The sequence below is a fragment of the Lolium rigidum genome, chromosome 4 (genome assembly GCF_022539505.1).
Source record: "Lolium rigidum isolate FL_2022 chromosome 4, APGP_CSIRO_Lrig_0.1, whole genome shotgun sequence".
Taxonomy (NCBI): domain Eukaryota; kingdom Viridiplantae; phylum Streptophyta; class Magnoliopsida; order Poales; family Poaceae; genus Lolium; species Lolium rigidum.
The window spans coordinates 269,046,158-269,064,318 of record NC_061511.1 but is presented as its reverse complement, the minus strand read 5'-3'; the positions used below and the strand labels follow the sequence as shown (position 1 = coordinate 269,064,318).

At 48.7% G+C, this 18,161-nt stretch overlaps 2 protein-coding genes across 2 annotated transcripts in view; both read right to left on the bottom strand.

Annotated features, from left to right (window-relative positions):
• Positions 1-8,404: 8,404 nt before the first annotated feature.
• Positions 8,405-9,668, bottom strand: LOC124648760 (chalcone synthase 1-like). The gene is made up of 2 exons (XM_047188470.1): positions 9,494-9,668; positions 8,405-9,408 (listed from the first exon to the last, which is right to left on the bottom strand). Exons 1-2 carry the CDS (start codon positions 9,657-9,659, stop codon positions 8,405-8,407), a joined length of 1,170 nt encoding a protein of 389 aa, XP_047044426.1. The 5' UTR covers positions 9,660-9,668.
• Positions 9,669-17,755: 8,087 nt separating this feature from the next.
• The window catches only part of LOC124648759 (serine/threonine-protein kinase TOR-like), a 19,714-nt gene continuing 19,308 nt past the window's right edge, over positions 17,756-18,161 (bottom strand). Inside the window, exon 43 of the mRNA XM_047188469.1 lies at positions 17,756-17,795. Coding sequence (XP_047044425.1) covers positions 17,756-17,795 — 40 coding nt within the window. The remainder of the gene's footprint in view (positions 17,796-18,161) is intronic.

Below are 18,161 nucleotides of genomic sequence, written 5' to 3'. Positions count from 1 at the left end.
TCACCACGACGACACTATCAAAGACTTTACTTGGCACAACAATGCAACAAAATTAATATAAGGAGAGGTTGCTACAGTAGTAACAACTTCCAAGACACAAATACAAAATAAAAGGACTGTAACAAAATAAACACATGGGTTATCTCCCAAGAAGTTCTTTCTTTATAGCCATTAAGATGGGCTCAGCGAGCTTTAATGATGCACTCGCAAGAAATAGTAGTTGAAGCAAAAGAGAGCATCAAGAGGCAAATTCAAAACAAATTTAAGTCTAACATGCTTCCTATGCATAGGAGTTTTGTAAATAAACAAGTTCATGAAGAAAAAAGTAACAAGCATATGAAGATAGAACAAGTGTAGCTTCAAAAATTTCAGCACATAGAGAGGTGTTTTAGTAACATGAAAATTTGTACAACCATATTTTCCTCTCTCATAATAACTTTCAGTAGCAACATGAGCAAACTCAACAATATAACTATCACATAAAGCATTCTTATCATGAGTCTCATGCATAAAATTATTACTCTCCACATAGGCATAATCAATTTTATTAGTTGTAGTGGGAGCAAATTCAACAAAGTAGCTATCATTATTATTCTCATCATAAAATATAGGAGGCATATTGTAATCATAATCAAATTTATCCTCCATAACAGGCGGCACCAAAAGACCACTATCATTATAATCGTCATATGTGGGAGGCATATCATAATCAACATAAACTTTCTCCTCAATACCCGGAGGGCTAAAGAGATCATTTTCATCAAAACCGACCTCCCCAAGCTTAGCATTTTCCATAGCATTAGCAACAATGGTGTTCAAAGCATTCATATTAATAACATTCCCATTAGCATGCATATAAAGTTCCATGGGTTTTTTTAATTCTCTCTTCAAACACATCATGTCCTAATTCAAGATAAAGTTCATAAAGATCTCTCATATTTTTGTTGTTTTCCATTATGCCTTACTAGTGTAAACAAGAAACAAAAAGATGCAATTGCAGGATCTAAAGGAAATAGCTTCGAGCACACACACAACGGCAACAGAAAAGTACTTATTACCTGGGACCGGAGTATGAATGCCTTTTACCTTTCCTCCCCGGCAACGGCGCCAGAAAAGTGCTTGATGTCTACGGGTGCTTCTATTCTTGTAGACAGTGTTGGGCCTCCAAGAGCAGAGGTTTGTAGAACAGCAGCAAGTTTCCCTTAAGTGGATCACCCAAGGTTTATCGAACTCGGGGAGGAAGAGGTCAAAGATATCCCTCTCAAGGAACCACCGCAACCACAAAGCAAGAAGTCTCTTGTGTCCCCAACACACCTAATAGGTGCACTAGTTCGGCGAAGAGATAGTGAAATACAAGTGGTATGAATGAATATGAGCAGTAGTAACGGCGCCGTAAAAGTGCTTGCTGGCGTGCAGTTGATGGTATTAATATTGCAGGAAGTAAATATGCAGTAAAACAGTAAACAAGCAGCGATAGAAGTATTTAGGAACAAGGCCTGGGGATCATACTTTCACTAGTGGACACTCTCAACATTGATCACATAACAGAATAAATAGATAGATGCTAGACTCTACACCCTCTTGTTGGATGATGAACACCACTAACTGTGTAGGATTACACGAACCCTCAATGCCGGAGTTAACAAGCTCCACAATATTCAATGTTCATATTTAAATAACCTTAGAGTGCATGACAGATCAACATAACCAAACCAAGTACTAACATAGCATGCACACTGTCACCTTCACACTACGAAAGGAGGAATAGATCACATCAATACTATCATAGCAATAGTTAACTTCATAATCTACAAGAGATTACAATAATAGCCTACGCCAAGTACTACACGATGCACACACTGTCACCATTACACCGTGCAGGAGGAATAAACTACTTTAATAACATCACTAGAGTAGCACACGGATATATTGTGATACAAAACACATTGCAATCATAAAGAGATATAAATAAGCACTTCACTATGCCATTCATAACAGTGAATAAGTATTCTGTGAAATATAGCCTAAGAGACCCACACGGTGCACACACTGTCACCTTTACACACGTGGGAAAAGGAGTCTCCGGAGATCACATAAGTAAAACCCACTTGACTAGCATAATGACATCTAGATTACAAGCATCATCATATGAATCTCAATCATGTAAGGCAGCTCATGAGATTATTGTATTGAAGCACATAGGAGAGAGATTAACCACATAGCTACCGGTACAGCCCCGAGCCTCGATGGAGAACTAATCCCTCCTCATGGGAGACATCAGCGTTGATGGAGATGGCGGTGGTGTCGATGGAGGAGCCTTCCGGGGGCACTTCCCCGTCCCGGCGGCGAGCCGGAACAGAGACTCCTGTCCCCCAGATCTTGGCTTCGCGATGGCGGCGGCTCTGGAAGGTTTCTCGTACCGTGGCTTTTTCATATCGTGTTTTAGGTCAGGGACCTTTATATAGGCGGAGAGGCGGCGTCAGAAGGTCAACGAGGCGACGACACAACAGGGAGGCGCGGGCCCCCCCTTGGCCGCGCCAGGGTAGTGTCTGGTGGGCCTGTGGCCCCCCTCTGGCCTCTCTCGGGTGTTCTGGAAGCTTCGCGTGATCCTAAGATGTTGGGCGTGATTTCGTCCGATTCCGAGAATATTTCCTTACTAGGATTTCGGAGACCAAAAACAGCAGAAAACAGCAACTGGCCCTTCGGCATCTCGTCAATAGGTTAGTTCCGGAAAACGCATAATAATGACATAAAGTATGCATAAAACATGTAGATATCATCAATAATGTGGCATGGAACATAAGAAATTATCGATACGCCGGAGACGTATCAGTGATATGGCCCTACAACCCAAGAGCATCCCCAGCCGTTCGACGCCCTCGGGCGAAAATCCGGATTTAACAAACGTCGGATTGGATGTAAAAAGGGCGCGGGGGGCAACATTTTCCCAGCGGTGGTAGATTCAAAATATTGTCTTCCCGCTACACAAAAGAATCGCCAATGTCCGGCGATCGGATCAGCCACATTCCGGCGATCGAAACTAGACGACTACATGCTCATCGGCGGTCCCGTCCTGAGCAACAGCGTCTGGCGCGGTGGTGCGTGTAGTTAACACGTCCGTTGGGAACCCCAAGAGGAAGGTGTGATGCGCACAGTAGCAAGTTTCCCTCAGTAAGAAACCAAGGTTACCGAACCGGTAGGAGTCAAGGAACACGTGAAGGTTGATGGTGGCGGAGTGTAGTGCGGCGCAACACCAGGGATTCCGGCGCCAACGTGGAACCTGCACAACACAATCAAAGTACTTTGCCCCAATGTAACGAGTGAGGTTGTCAATCTCACCGGCTTGCTCGTAAACAAAGGATTAGATGTATAGTGTGGATGATGATGATTGTTTGCGAAGAACAAGTAAAGAACAATTGCGGTAGATTGTATTTCGGATGTAAAGAATTGGACCGAGGTCCACAGTTCACTAGTGGTGTCTCTCCCATAAGATAAACAGATGTTGGGTGAACAAATTACAGCTTGGGCAATTGACAAATAAAGAAGGCATAACAATGCACATACATATATCTTGATGAGTACTGTGAGATTTAATAGGGCATTACGACAAAGTACATAGACCGCTATCCAGCATGCATCTATGCCTAAAAAGTCCACCTTCAGGTTATCATCCGAACCCCTTCCAGTATTAAGTTGCAAACAACAGACAATTGCATTAAGTATGGTGTGTAATGTAATCAACACAAATATCCTTAGACAAAGCATCGATGTTTTATCCCTAGTGGCAACAGCACATCCACAACCTTAGAACTTTCTGTCACCGTCCCGCATTCAATGGAGGCATGAACCCACTATCGAGCATAAATACTCTCTCTTGGAGTCACAAGTATCAACTTGGCCAGAGCCTCTACTAGCAACAGAGAGCATGCAAGAACACAAACAACATATATGATAGATTGATAATCAACTTGACATATTATTCAATATTCATCGGATCCCAACAAACACAACATGTAGCATTACAAATAGATGATCTTGATCATGATAGGCAGCTCACAAGATCTAACATGATAGCACAATGAGGAGAAGACAACCATCTAGCTACTGCTATGGACCCATAGTCCAGGGGTGGACTACTCACACATCGATCCGGAGGCGATCATGGCGATGAAGAGACCTCCGGGAGATGACTCCCCTCCCCGGTAACGGCGCCAGAAAATAGCTTGATGTCTACTCACGCTTCTTTTCCTGTAGACAGTGTTGGGCCTCCAAGAGCAGAGGTTTGTAGAACAACAGCAAATTTTCCCTTAAGTGGATCACCCAACGTTTATCGAACTGAGGGAGGAAGAGGTCAAAGATATCCCTCTCAAGCAACCCTGCAATCACGATACAAGAAGTCTCTTGTGTCCCCAACACACCTAATACACTTGTCAGATGTATAGGTGCACTAGTTCGGCGAAGAGATAGTGAAATACAAGTGGTATGGATGAATATGAGCAGTAGTAACGGTGCCAAAAAATAGCTTGCTGGCGTGCAGTTGATGGTAGTAATATTGCAGGAAGTAAAGATGCAGTAAAACAGTAAATAAGCGATGATTGCAGTATTTGGAAACAAGGCCTAGGGATCATACTTTCACTAGTGGACACTCTCAACATTGATCACATAATAAAACCACTCTACACTCTCTTGTTGCATGACAAACACCATTAATTGTGTAGGGCTACAAGAGCACCTCAATGCCGGAGTTAACAAGCTCCACAACATTCAATGTTCATATTTAAATAACCATAGAGTGCATGATAGACCAACGCAATTATACCGAGTACTAACATAGCATGCACACCGTCACCGACAGACTATGAAAGGAGGAATAGATCGCATCAATACTATCATAGTAATAGTTAACTTCATAATCTACAAGAGATCATAATCATAAACTACGCCAAGTACTACATGATGCACACACTATCACCATTACATCATGGAGGAGGAATAGAGTACTTTAATAACATCACTAGAGTAGCACATAGATTAATAGTGATATAAAGCACATTGCAATCATAAAGGAATATAAATAAGCACTTCACTATGCTATTCTGAATTACTCTTTGGCAAGATAACGAACACTAATTCATCATGTAGGTAAACCTTAAAGATGTATTCCCAAGTACTAATAAACACCCACGCTGTCACTGTGAGCATTCATAGGAGGTACTAACACACCACAATTTCATAGAGACACCCAACTCAAATCATAACTCAGTGAATAAGTATTATGTGAAATATAGCCTAAGAGACCCACACGGTGCACACACTGTCACCTTTACACACGTGGGACAAGGAGTCTCCGGAGATCACATAAGTAAAATCCACTTGAATAGCATAACGACATCTAGATTACAAGCTCATCATATGGATCTCAATCATGTAAGGCAGCTCATGAGATCATTGTATTGAAGTACATAGGAGAGAGATTAACCACATAGCTACCGGTACAGCCCTTAGCCTCGAGGGAGAACTACTCCCTCCTCATCATAGGAGACAGCAGAGTTGATGAAGATGGCGGTGGTGTTGATGGAGATGCCTTTCGGGGGCACTTCCCCGTCCCGGCGGCGTGCCGGAACAGAGACTTCTGTCCCCCAGATCTTGGCTTCGCGATGGCGGCGGCTCTGGAAGATTTCTCGTACCGTGGCTTTTTCGTATCGAAGATTTAGGTCAGGGAGCTTCTTATAGGCGAAGAGGCGGAGTCGGAGGGGACCTGGGGCCACCAGACACTAGGGGGGCGCCCCCCCCCCCCGGGCCGCGCCGCCACCTTGTGTGGTGGGCCTGTGGCTCTCCTCTGGCCCCTCTCCGGTGTTCTGGAAGCTTCGTGGAATTATAAGATGCTGGGCGTTGATTTCGTCCAATTCCGAGAATATTTCCTTACTAGGATTTCTGAAACCAAAAACAACAAAAAACAGGAACTGGCACTTCGGCATCTCGTCAATAGGTTAGTTCCGGAAAATGCATAAATATGACATATAATGTGTATAAAACATGTGAGTATCATCATAAAAGTAGCATGGAACATAAGAAATTATAGATACGTTTGAGATGTATCACGCGGCATCGGGCGATGCATCGGCGTCTGGCGTGGCGTCTGGCGTAGCATCGGCATCTACAGTTGTCGAAGCGGCGGGAGTAGACGTCGAAGCGGAGGACGAAGGAGCCGACGGTGGCCGGAGGATGTCTTGGCGATGGGCGTCGTACCAAGCCCTCGTCTCCTCGTCCATGTTGGCGTCGTTGCTGCCGATCAGGAACGCCAGGTCGGGGTTCCTCTTCTTCGCCGCCGCTGTTTCCTTGAGCAAGGAAATCCGGACGCCCTAGTTGGCGAGCATCGCCTTCCACCGCACGTCGTACTTGTCGTCCCTCCCGGTGGTGTGCGCCCTCGCGTCGGCCTAGCACTTGTCGAAGGACGCCTTCAACCTGTCGGTTGGATGGCCGGCCTTCTTCTGCTCTTTGAGCTTCTTCTGGCCGAGCTCGGGACGGCCTGCCGACGCGGCAGGGGCTGGAGCTTCGGGGTTGTACTGCTCACCCTTGTTCTTTGCGAGAGTCTTGCGCACCGCCTTCCACTTGTCGCACTCCGAGATGCGGGAGAACACGTTGAGGTACTTGAACATCTGGCTGCCGTTGTCTGCCGCGTACAAGTCGAGCGCCCGCCGCATCTTCAAAAACAGGCCGGCGATTAGGCGATGTAGGGTCGACGGAGGAACCACGGCGAGTGAGTATACCTTTGCTTCAAATTCCTCGCCGCTCACGACATGTTTATCGATCTCCTCTTGTACGCCGTTCCACTTGATGCACGCCGCCTGGACGATCCCTCAATGGGTGCCCATTGACTTCTCGCCGTGATCCATCACCGTCGTGTTGAAGTACGGGTCGACGAGTTTGCGCTCGTCGAACGCCACCTTGACCCGCTACCAGTACGTGCATCACAGGATCATTTGGTGGCGGCATCCCGGGGTTGGAGAAGGGAAGCGGCCCACGCCTCAGGGAAGGCGAGATGCCCTCGTACATCGCACCGTCGTTGACAAGGGATTAACTTGTCAATGCCTACGGAATGTAGACTAGGGTTTTGTTGGAAGTAGAGGGCAAGTAGATCTCGAGGGTTTCAGCCGGAAAGTGCCGACTATTAGAAAAACAAGGTTGTGTTGACCATGAAATCGATCCTCTCTTCGTCCCTCGACTCCCCCTCATATAGGAGGCGGAGCCGAGGGTTTCGTGATACACAAGTTACAGAGTTCGGGAGACAATCTGAGTCCGTCTCGTAGTAATTACAAGTCAATATTCCTAATACAATTCTATCTTTCCAAACTCTTCTAACTGGGCTTCCGGGATTTATAATCTTCGGGTCGTGGGCCTTCAGTAAAACCCCGGGTACCATCTTCGGCAGGCCCACTGGGGATGCCTATGTCAGTCGTACGCCGTTGGTGACGGCGTAAACCCGGCCATGCCGGCAGCGATGTAGGTGTCATGGTACATGGCCGTGGCTGGCGACGCCGGCGAGAAGGAAGGAGATCCGACCATACCTTGGGTAGGCCATGCCCCGGGGAATTGGGTGATGTGCGGGCGGCCGAAGTTGATGGAGATCACGCTCGCCTGTTCCTCCGCTGCCGCCACCGCCATCCTCTTCGTGTTGCACTTCTTCTCCCTCTCCGCCGGGGCGCGATTTTCATGTTGCCGCGTTAGACATGCCCGTCGGCCTCTGTTTAGGCGCCCGCGGCTTCCTCGCCGTCGGCGCGCCATCGGCGGCAAGCTTCTTCGGCGGCATGGTGGTGGAAGAGAAGAGGAGGAGCTGCAACTGTGGGGGAAGAATGACGGTAGCTCAGAATTTCGGCGGGGAAAATGCTTCTATGCGGCGCAATTTGGAGGGAAAACGAAATTAATGGAGGGAACTACCGGTTGTGTCGCCGACAACGCGGGCCCGCTCGACGTTTCGCGCGTTTTTGTTTCGTCCGGAGTCCCCGACCGGGCCTCGGGAACCCGGGGATGGCCTGGGCTCTCCGGACGGATGAAAGGCCTAATCCGGACGAAAACGAGAAGCCGGGGGCGCGGCTGGGCCGTTTTCGTCCATCCGGATGAAAAAAGGCGTCCTGTGGGGACCTCGTCGGGGAGACGGCTGGAGATGCTCTAATAAACCCAAAGAGTCGTACTCCCTCTAGATACATTTAAATTTTAACAGATCGCAAACAATCTTAGTGGACGGAGGGAGTAGTATATTCTACTCCTACTAGCTATGGTAATAAAAATCACAAAAATCACATAGCTAACAAACACAATGGCACATTTATTTATTCGGGTGATAGGCGGTTAAACATAAAACGCATATGCGGCGACAACCAGGCTAGGATCTAGCCTCAATCGATTAACATGTGTCTGCGATAGGAATGCTGTGGAGCACAACAGTCTCGACAGTTAGGCCAGGACCGAACCCGAACAGGACACCCCACTCCATGCCCTCGCCGGTAGTGGCCATGCCTTGCTGAGTGGAGAACTTACGAATCTCATCGAGGATGAAGAGGACGCATGCGCTGGACATGTTTCCGTACTCGGAGAGGATGTGCCGGGAGGCTCTCATCCGCTTCTTGTCTAGATGTGCCTCTGCCTCCACCATGTCTAGGATTGACGGTCCCCCGGGGTGAGCCACCCAGAAGATAGAGTTCCAATCAGTGATGCCCAGCGGCGTCAACGCACCCACCAACGCACTCTCAATGTTCTTGGAGATGGCCACTGGCACGTCCCTATGGAGGTGTAAGGTGAGACCCCCGTCCAACAGCTGACCCTCGATAAACCCATCTGTGTCCGGCAGTATTGTCTGGCTCGCTGACAACAACTGGAAGAGTGGCCTCTCCATTGGAACCATGGGGTCGGCGCCGATGATCACCGCGGCGGCCCCATCACCAAAGAGCGCCTGCCCGATCATGGAGTCGAGATGGGTCTCCGAAGGGCCACGAAAGTACATTGCATTCATCTCCGAGCAGACAATGAGGACACGTGCGCCACGGTTGTTCTCCGCGATGTCCTTGGCCACGCGGAGCACCGTGCCACCCGCAAAGCAGCCCTGCAGGTACAACATGACGCGCCGCACCGATGGGCTGAGTCCGAGCATCTTGACCAGCTGGTAGTCGGCGCTAGGCATGCCCACGCCGGTGGTTGTGCAGAATACGAGGTGGGTTATCTTGGACATCTCTTGGCCCCACTCCTTGATTGCCCTCTCCGCCGCCACCATCCCAAGCTTCGGAATCTCGTCACTCAGAATGTCCCGGCGCGCCACCAACGATGGCGCCATGAACTCGGCGATGCTTGGGTTCTGTTGGATCATCTCTTCTGTCAGGTGCATGTACCTTTTCCGGATCATCGACCTGTCACCTAGACGTACGCACCGTATTAATTAGACAGGCTTGAAAATAAAATATAATTCTAGACGTAACATAACAGTTACTAGAAACTTTACATATCCGCTTGAACTTGTGCTTCAAGTCAACGAGGTGCTCGCTCTTAGTCACTCGGAAGTAGTAATCCGCGTAGTCAGACTGGTGCACGCAGTTATCCGGCGTCGCCGTGCCGATAGCCAGGACCGTCGCCGGACCCTGCGCCCTCTGCGCCCTCATCATCTCCATCAGCTACCTAGCTACGTGGATGTATGTATGATGCGTGATGGTCGAAACTGCTACTGGTAGCTAGATAATGCTCCTCTGCCCTGATGGTGTGCTTGGAGGCACAAGGTCATTATATATGGGCGGAGTCCCTCTGGCGGCCATTTGATTGAACGAGAATAAAGAAATGACATCTACTGTTGCAACTTGCAAATGCACCCAGACCTTAGATTAAGATTTTATAAATTAATAAATAGTAATAAAGACGCTCGGCAATCTACACGCCGATAGAGATTGATCGATGACGATTGGGGCTTCAAATTTCTCCCCTTGGCGTGGTACTTCAAATTTCCTAGCCTTCCTTTCTTTTTCGAATATACATACAGCTGCTCGACAATTTCTTTTTTTGCGAAACATACACCTGGGTCGACTTGGAACGTGTACGATGCGTGCATGTATTCTTCCTTTCCTAATTTCTGTATTTGCATGCTTATTTCATTCAAAATTTGTAGTGCATGCAAACTAAATAAATGAGTGTTGCGAAGATGCGCATGCTGCAATGGAATTGCCACCATACAAGAGGGGACCGGATAAGAAATGGGGTAATTCGCGATATGCTAGGGATGGCACCGATCAACGAGAAGCTTGTCCAACACCAACTAAGGTGGTTTGGGCATATTCAGCAGAGGTCTCCAGAAGCTCAGTGGAATTCTAAGAAGTATGAGAAGACTAGAAGAGGTAGAGGTCGACTAAATTTGACTTGGGTGGAGGCTGTAAAAAGAGACGATGGGGCTTCAAATTTCTTCCAATAGGCTGGAGAAAAATGTCGTGCTAACGCTATGATGTTTAGGAAGATATAACATGCTGTCTTGCAAATAGCACCATAACGAGTAAAGTTATTAAAATTTAGTATCGACTCACTTTATATGACATAAGGAGCTATTAGTGAAAAAGGAGCGTGCTATTTTAAACCTTGCCGATGATAGCCCATATTATTATACTAAGTACATCTCAATTTGTTTGAGTACGAACGAGGAATAACGCCAATTCAGCCTCTTGCTCAAAGTTTTTCTCCAACCTGCGTATTAACACCAGCCTAGCTATGCGTAGGGGCTCACACGGGATTCTGGGTGCTTATATTTGGGCTCCGAAATATGCCGACACATTACCGAGCGCGTTGGTACGAGTGCAAAATATGATCGACACCCCAGTACGGCTACTGGTGTTGCTATTGGCGTGTTAATGGAGATACTCTAGGGGTACACGCGGACATGCGCTGGCCGCAACGACCTTAAAACCAACCCAAATTTAGGCTAAAAATAAGGACCGAACGGACATATTCAACCACTATCCGGTTGTAGGTCACCATTAGGCGGTGACTCCAGGGCGCCCCAACCCTAGCCCCCGTCGACCCTCCCCCTCCACCCTTCCCCGTCGCCGCCGCCGGCGGGAGCCACCGGGCAAAGCCCGAGCGGTGCCGGCGGCGGTGGCCCCTTCTCTACCCGGCGCACTCCTCCAGGCGGGGCTGGGGGGCTGGCGGCGGTGCTCCCTAGGTCGTCTATGTTCCGGCGGCGGCGCGGCCGCTTGGCGGCGCGGCGACATGGAAATTGGCGGCGGCGCTCTCCTGGCCCGGATCTGGACCCTTTGGGCCCCATCTGGGCCTGGACGGGCTAGGTACGGGCTCCCTGTGTGTGTCTCCGGCGAGCGACGGAGCGGCTCGTGCTGCGGGACTCTGCACGGCGGCACGCTGACTGCAACGTGGCCATGGGAGCTTCACGAGCCCGCCGGGCTCGGCCGGGCCAGTAGGGGCCTGGTTTGCTCCTGGAGCCACGTCTGGTCAGTTACCGCAGGCGGCGGTGGAGGTTGTGCCCTCCCGCATTGCCGATGTTCAGCCGCCTCCTGGCCCTGGTTGTCTCTTCTCGTTTCGGTCGGTCGTCGTTGCTTGACCACGGTGAGACGGCGGTAGTGACTCCAAGACCGTGGTGGCGCGAGCTGGTGGGTGGTGAGGTGGGCAAAGCGCGATGGAGCGTCCGGGGTCGTGGTTCTTTGGGGGTTGGGAGAAATCCCTGTCGAAGTTCCGACACCAACGCGGTGACGCCTGCGGGCGCCGCCATTCCTTCTTGGAGGGCGCTGGCTCCCCCCCTCCCCACACCCCTCCCGCATACCGGGGGAAACCCTAGGATTTGTCCGGGCAGCAGCATCGTCATCGTCGCATCCCTTTTTGAAGGTGTTGCTTTGGTATGCGGCGCTTCGGAGGGCTAAGTTTGTGGTGGGAATTCTCCGGAGGGCGCAACGATGGCGGATCATTAGCGTTTTCGTCTATCCGGTTTGGTCGACATTGCTTTTTTTTTTTCTCTTGGGCTTTTGATGTGCTGCTTGCCCCAGCGTTGATCTCAATCTTGTATCGGTTGGTTGGTTGCTATATTAATATAGCGGGGCGAAAGCCTATTTCGAGGAGGTAGGTCACCATTAGGCTTACCCTTTGGTCGCATGGCAGTTTCGGATGGCATATATATCCGTTTGCATGTCGCCATTGGAGTTTTCCTTAACAATAAGGCCACACACATTTGAAAGAGGACTTGGCTCCAAGTCTTGTTAATTTCGGTTGGACGGAGAGATTTAGATTAGCCGGTGCTAACATGTTCGTTCATATGTCATGTCTGCAAGTGCGAGGGCAAGGGTGACAGCAGACGATGAGTGCACCTCGTGACGATAGCTATAAACTAGGCGTCCTTTCGCCAACCGCTAAGTCTGAACCAAAGACATGAGACGAGTCCGTCCCCAAGGCACGTCTTATTTTAGCTTGGCACCATCGGAATCTTGCTTGCCAGCGATTAATTAAAAACTTGTGCTATTTTTTTACTAGAACACTTGGCGCGACATCTTAGACTGTATTACTCTACTCAGTTTGGCCCGCCGCCTACCTAATTGCCAGCCTACTTGCGCCAACCCTCCAGGCTTGGGTGTCAACCTTTGCACATTGGTGGGGCGGCGACTTCATGCATTACGGCAACAACGTGCGTATTATGCATAAATATAAAAATATATTTAGAATTCTAAATGTTAATCAACAAATTGTCAATCTAAATGTATAGGATCTCAACTCTAAAATACTATTCCACTGAGCAAAATAAGTGGTGTCCTGATACAAAAAAAAGGATAAAGTTACATGTAAAATTCCACGGATGATTTTGTTCCACGGATTCCACAGAAAGCGGTATAATTTTACAGGTATTTTTATCCTTTTTTTTGTATCAGGACACCACTTATTTTGCACAGTGGAATAGTATTTTAGAGTTGAGATCCTATACATTTAGATTGACAATTTGTTGATTCACATTTAGAATTCTAAATATATTTTTATATTTATGCATAATACGCACGTTGTTGCCTTAATGCATGAAGTCGCCGCGCCACCAATGTGCAAAGGTTGACACCCAAGTAGGGATGGCACCCACAGGGTATGGGTACGGGTAGAGCCATCCCATACCCGTACCCATCGCCTTCAATCTTACCCGTCACCCGTACCCATACCCGCGAACGGGTACAAGTTTTTCCCATACCCGTCACCCGGCAGGGTAAATGGGTACCCGTGGGTAAAAAATACCCGCGCTTTCAACGTATCAAGTTATTCAAAAAAAATATGAAATGAGGTAAAGCAATTCTAAATAGTGGTCTAATCCTCACTAACCTATCGGCGATTGTCAGATCAGAAAGCGCGAGGTTCAACCAAGCAATGTGAAGGCGGTTAGGGGAAAATTAAGTAGTTCAAAACATTACGCCTGCCCACTTGTCAAATTTATATGGGTAAATGGGTACGTGGGTATGGGTTGTACAATCACATACCCGTACCCGCTCTACCCGATGGGTATGATATTTTCCCGTTTACAAACCCATGGGTAATATTTTGTCCCATACCCGTATTCATATTGGGTTTTTACCCTACAGGTACACGGGTCATGGGTACTCATTGCCATCCCTACACCCAAGCCTGGAGGGTTGGCGCAAGTAGGCTGGCAATTAAGGGTGTGTTTGGTAGGTCGGTCTACCAGAGATTCTCTTTCCCAGCTGAGACCTGCTCACCTTGCACAAGCTGGACTCAGATTTGGCCATATGTTTGGTGGGCCGGGTGTGTTCACCCACGTTGAGGTGAGAAGTTGTTTGGTGCAGAGCCCTGTGTTAGGTGATGATGGACTCAGGTTCATAAATATAAAATTACAAGAAGGTCCAATTTTTTTACAGAAAACACCCTGACCAAAAAAACGAAAAGCAATCGGGTCCTCAGATCCCGACTGGCATCCGGCCGACGTGCAGAGGCGCTCTGGCTGACGGCTGGCCGACGTGAGGAGGTGCCGTGGCTGGCGGGCGGCCGGCCGGCGTGAGGAGGTGCGGTGGCTGGCGACTGCCGCGGCGTGAGGATGTGATTGGCGGTGGAGCTTCGAGCCATGGCTCGCTGGCGTGGCCGGGCTGCTGTGGCGTGTCCGTGCTCGTCGAGGCGCTGGAGGCGGAGCTTGCTGCCATGGCGGAGCTCGTCGATGCGCTGGAGGCGGAGCTCGTCGAGGCGCTGGAGGCGGAGATTGCTGCGTGGCCGGTCCGCTGCGGTGCACATCCGTGCGCGTCGAGGAGCTGGAGGCGGACTTGCTGGCGTGGCGGAGCGGAGCTCGTCCGTGGCGTTGCGGGAGGGGGCGACGCAGGCCGGCGTCGAGCGGCGGTGCAAGCCGGCGTCGAGGAGGTTCCAGCGGGAGCTCGTTTGGGCGGTGTCGACAGGGAGCAGTTTTGGGGGAGAATGAGGGGGCGGGGCGGTTGACCCTCGCTGGTCTCAGCCCACGGGAGAGACGCGCGTGGGGTTTTCCGGGCGAGGTCAGCCCTGCCCACATGCGAAGCTCGATTTCAGCTTCTCTACCGGACAGGGCTGAGAGGCTTTTTTCGGGTGAGGTGGGCACTGCCCAGTTGGACCGACCCACCCTACCAAACAACAAAACGTGGAAAAAAGTGGGATGAGGTGGGAGAATCTGACTCCACCCGGTCTACCAAACACACCCTAAGTAGGCGGCGGGCCAAACTGAGTAATACAGTCTAAGATGTCGCGCCAAGTGTTCTAGTAAAAAAATAGCACAAGTTTTTAATTAATCGCTGGCAAGCAAGATTCCGATGGTGCCAAGCTAAAATAAGACGTGCCTTGGGGACGGACTCGTCTCATGTCTTTGGTTCAGACTTAGCGGTTGGTGAAAGGACGCCTACTTTATGACCCGGAGGATTGCAACCTGGGTATGCGCGCACCATTTACGAAAAGTTCAAAAAGTGTGTGACCTGTATAAAAATGACAAAATGTCCAAATGAGAATAGTGAACAGGAATTTGTACTATTCACAGGAATAGGAATTTGCTTTTGTCATTTTTGTGTAGGTCATACACAATGGTATTTTTGCGTGAAAACACACATGAGTAAGTATCAACATAATATCTACATGCAAAAATTTACTTCACATTTTTTGGAAATTTTTAAATAGTATTTTTTTTTAACTTTTCGTAAATAGGTGCGCGCGCACCTAGGTTCCATTCACCATTTTCGGCCTAGTTTATAGCTATCGTCACGAGGTGCACTCATCGTCTGCTGTCACCCTTGCCCTCGCACTTGCAGACATGACATATGAACGAACATGTTAGCACAGGCGAATCTAAATCTCTCCGTCCAACCGAAATTAACAAGACTTGGAGCCAAGTCCTCTTTCGAATGCGTGTGGCCTTGTTGTTAAGGAAAACTCAAATGGCGACATGCAAACGGATATGTGCCATCCGAAACTGCTATGAGACCAAAGGGTAAGCCTAATTAATGGTGGCCTACAAACGGATGGTGGTTGAATATTTTCGTTCGGTCCTTATTTTTATCCTAAATTTGGGTTGGTTTTGCGGTGGTTACGGCTAGCGCATATCCGCGTGTACCCCTAGAGTATCTCCATTAACACGCCAATAGCAACGCCAGTAGCCGTACTGGGGCGTCGGTCATATTTTGCACTCGTACCGACACGCTTAGTAATGTGTCAGCACATTTTGGAGCCCAATATAAGCAGGTTGGAGAAAAACTGAGAGCACGAGGCTGAATTGGCGTTATTCCTCTGTCGTATTCAAACAAATTGAGTTGTACGTAGTATAATACTATGGGCTATCATCGGCAAAGTTTAAAATAGCATGCTACTTTTTCACTAATAGCTCCAGCCTCGATGCTAAATTTTAATAACTTTGCTGGTTATGGTGGTATTTGCGAGACAGTATGTTATATCTCCCTAAACATCATAGCGTTAGCATGACATTTTTTTTCTACCATATTGGAAGAAATTTAAAGCCCTATCGTCTCTTTTTACGGCCTCCATCCAAGTCAAATTTAGTCGATCTCTACCTCTTCTAGTCTTCTCATACTTCTTAGAATTCCACTGAGTTTTTGAAGGCCTCCGCTGGATATGCACAAACCATCTTAGTAGGTGTTGGACAAGCTTCTCGTTAATCGGTGTCATCCCTAGCAGATCGCGATTTACCCCGTTTCTTATTCGGTCCCTTCTTGTATGGTGGCACATCCATTGCAGCATGCACATCTTCGCAACACTCATTTGTTTAGTTTGCATGTGTGCTACAAATTTTGAATGAAATAAGCATGCAAATACAGAAATTAGGAAAGGAAGAATACATCAATGTATCGTACACGTTCCAAGTCGACCAGGTGTATGTTTCGCAAAAAAAAAATTGTCGAGCAGCTGTATGTATATTTGAAAAAGAAAGGAAGGCTAGGAAATTTGAAGTACCACGCCAAGGGGGAGAAATTTGAAGCCCCATCGTCATCGATCAATCTCTGTCGGCGTGTAGATTGCCGAGCGTCCCGATAGGATCGGGACTGCAGTAATACCATGTTTTTATTACTATTTATTAATTTATAAAATCTTAATCTACGGTCTGGGTGCATTTGCAAGTTGCAACAGTAGATGCCTTGTGCCTCAAGCACATCATCAGGGCAGAGGAGCATTTATCTAGCTACCAGTAGCAGTTTCGACCATCACGCATCATACATACATCCACGTAGCTAGGTAGCTGATGGAGATGATGAGGGCGCAGAGGGCGCAGGGTCCGGCGACGGTGCTAGCTATCGGCACGGCGACGCCGGAATAACTGCGTGTACCAGTCTGACTACGCAGTGACTAAGAGCTGAGCGAGCACCTCGTTGGCAAACTAGCCTGGTTTAGGTTGTTGATGTACCGGTTTAAAGGTTATTCCGGATAACTAAGACATGTTCATGGCTAAGTGAAACTATACTGGTATCTTAGGAGGGGTATACCGGAATAGGCTAAGAAGGTACCGGAGTACCGGCATAGGTTACACTGTAGCACGTCGGCAGTCTGGTCAAAGATTCTTTCAAGGACTAAAAGATAAGGATGAGCGAATCACTTTAGCTTTAATCGAAGCTCTAAAGGCAAAGCAGAAGATGACGTAAAAGCTACTGAAGGATGTCACCGTTCCTGATTAAAGACATACCGGCGTCACCTGCTACCAAAGAGGCTTTGTCAAGTAGTTTGTCTAGTCAAAGATGCTATTAGGGTTTCTTCCACTGTAAGACACCCTCTCCCCTATATAAGGAGAGAGAGCACACCCTTGCGCGGGGCATATTGATAGCGATTAGAGACTCAGCATTCAGTACTTGAGAGATCATGAGTTGGTAGATTACGCCTAGAGCAAGAGTTTCTACTGTGCTTCTTCAACCTCTGGACAAGGCCAAGTTCATCAATAAGATACCGGTATTCCACCCGAATTCCATCCTTGTATTACCAAAACCCTCCCCCGAATCCTCTAGCGCACATTCGGGCACAACTCAAGCCATCCCATGGCATCTGTCTGTTCACAACAAGCCGGGCGACATGAGGCCGGAAGAAAAAGCCAAGGGGCAGCTCGTGGCTACGCCGGAAATGGCTATGCCGGAAATGCGTATGCCGGTAGAGGTGAAACCGGGCAAAATTATCGAGCCGCAAGAGCAGCATATGCCGAAGAGGAAATGCCACCACCGAGGTACCGGCAGGCAAGAGCCGCGGTACCGGAACGTTACGATGTAGCTGATTCTGGAATGGAAAGGGTTGGAGTTTACCAGAACCCGTTGGGAGAACGTGTTGGTGAAAGGTGCCTGCCAGATCAGGATGCAAGGCACAGGCTGGTCAGAGTGCATCTTTCTGAGATAATTGAAGCTGAGGGTCCTCCGGGTCCAAAGTGCTTTGGCCCGCGGATCATGAGAGAAGAACCACCGGTTCGCAACTTCCAGTTGCCCCGTGACATAAAAACATATGATGGCACCACTAAGCCGGAAGATTGGCTTGCGGACTATGTGACCGCAGTGTACGTTGCTGGTGGCGGAGGTATCGCAACCGGCGGAGGAAACCGGCCTTGGGCCATGAGAATTAATAACCCACAAGTATAGGGGATCGAAACAGTCTTCGAGGGAAGTAAAACCCAAATTTATTGATTCGACACAAGGGGAGGTAAAGAATACTTA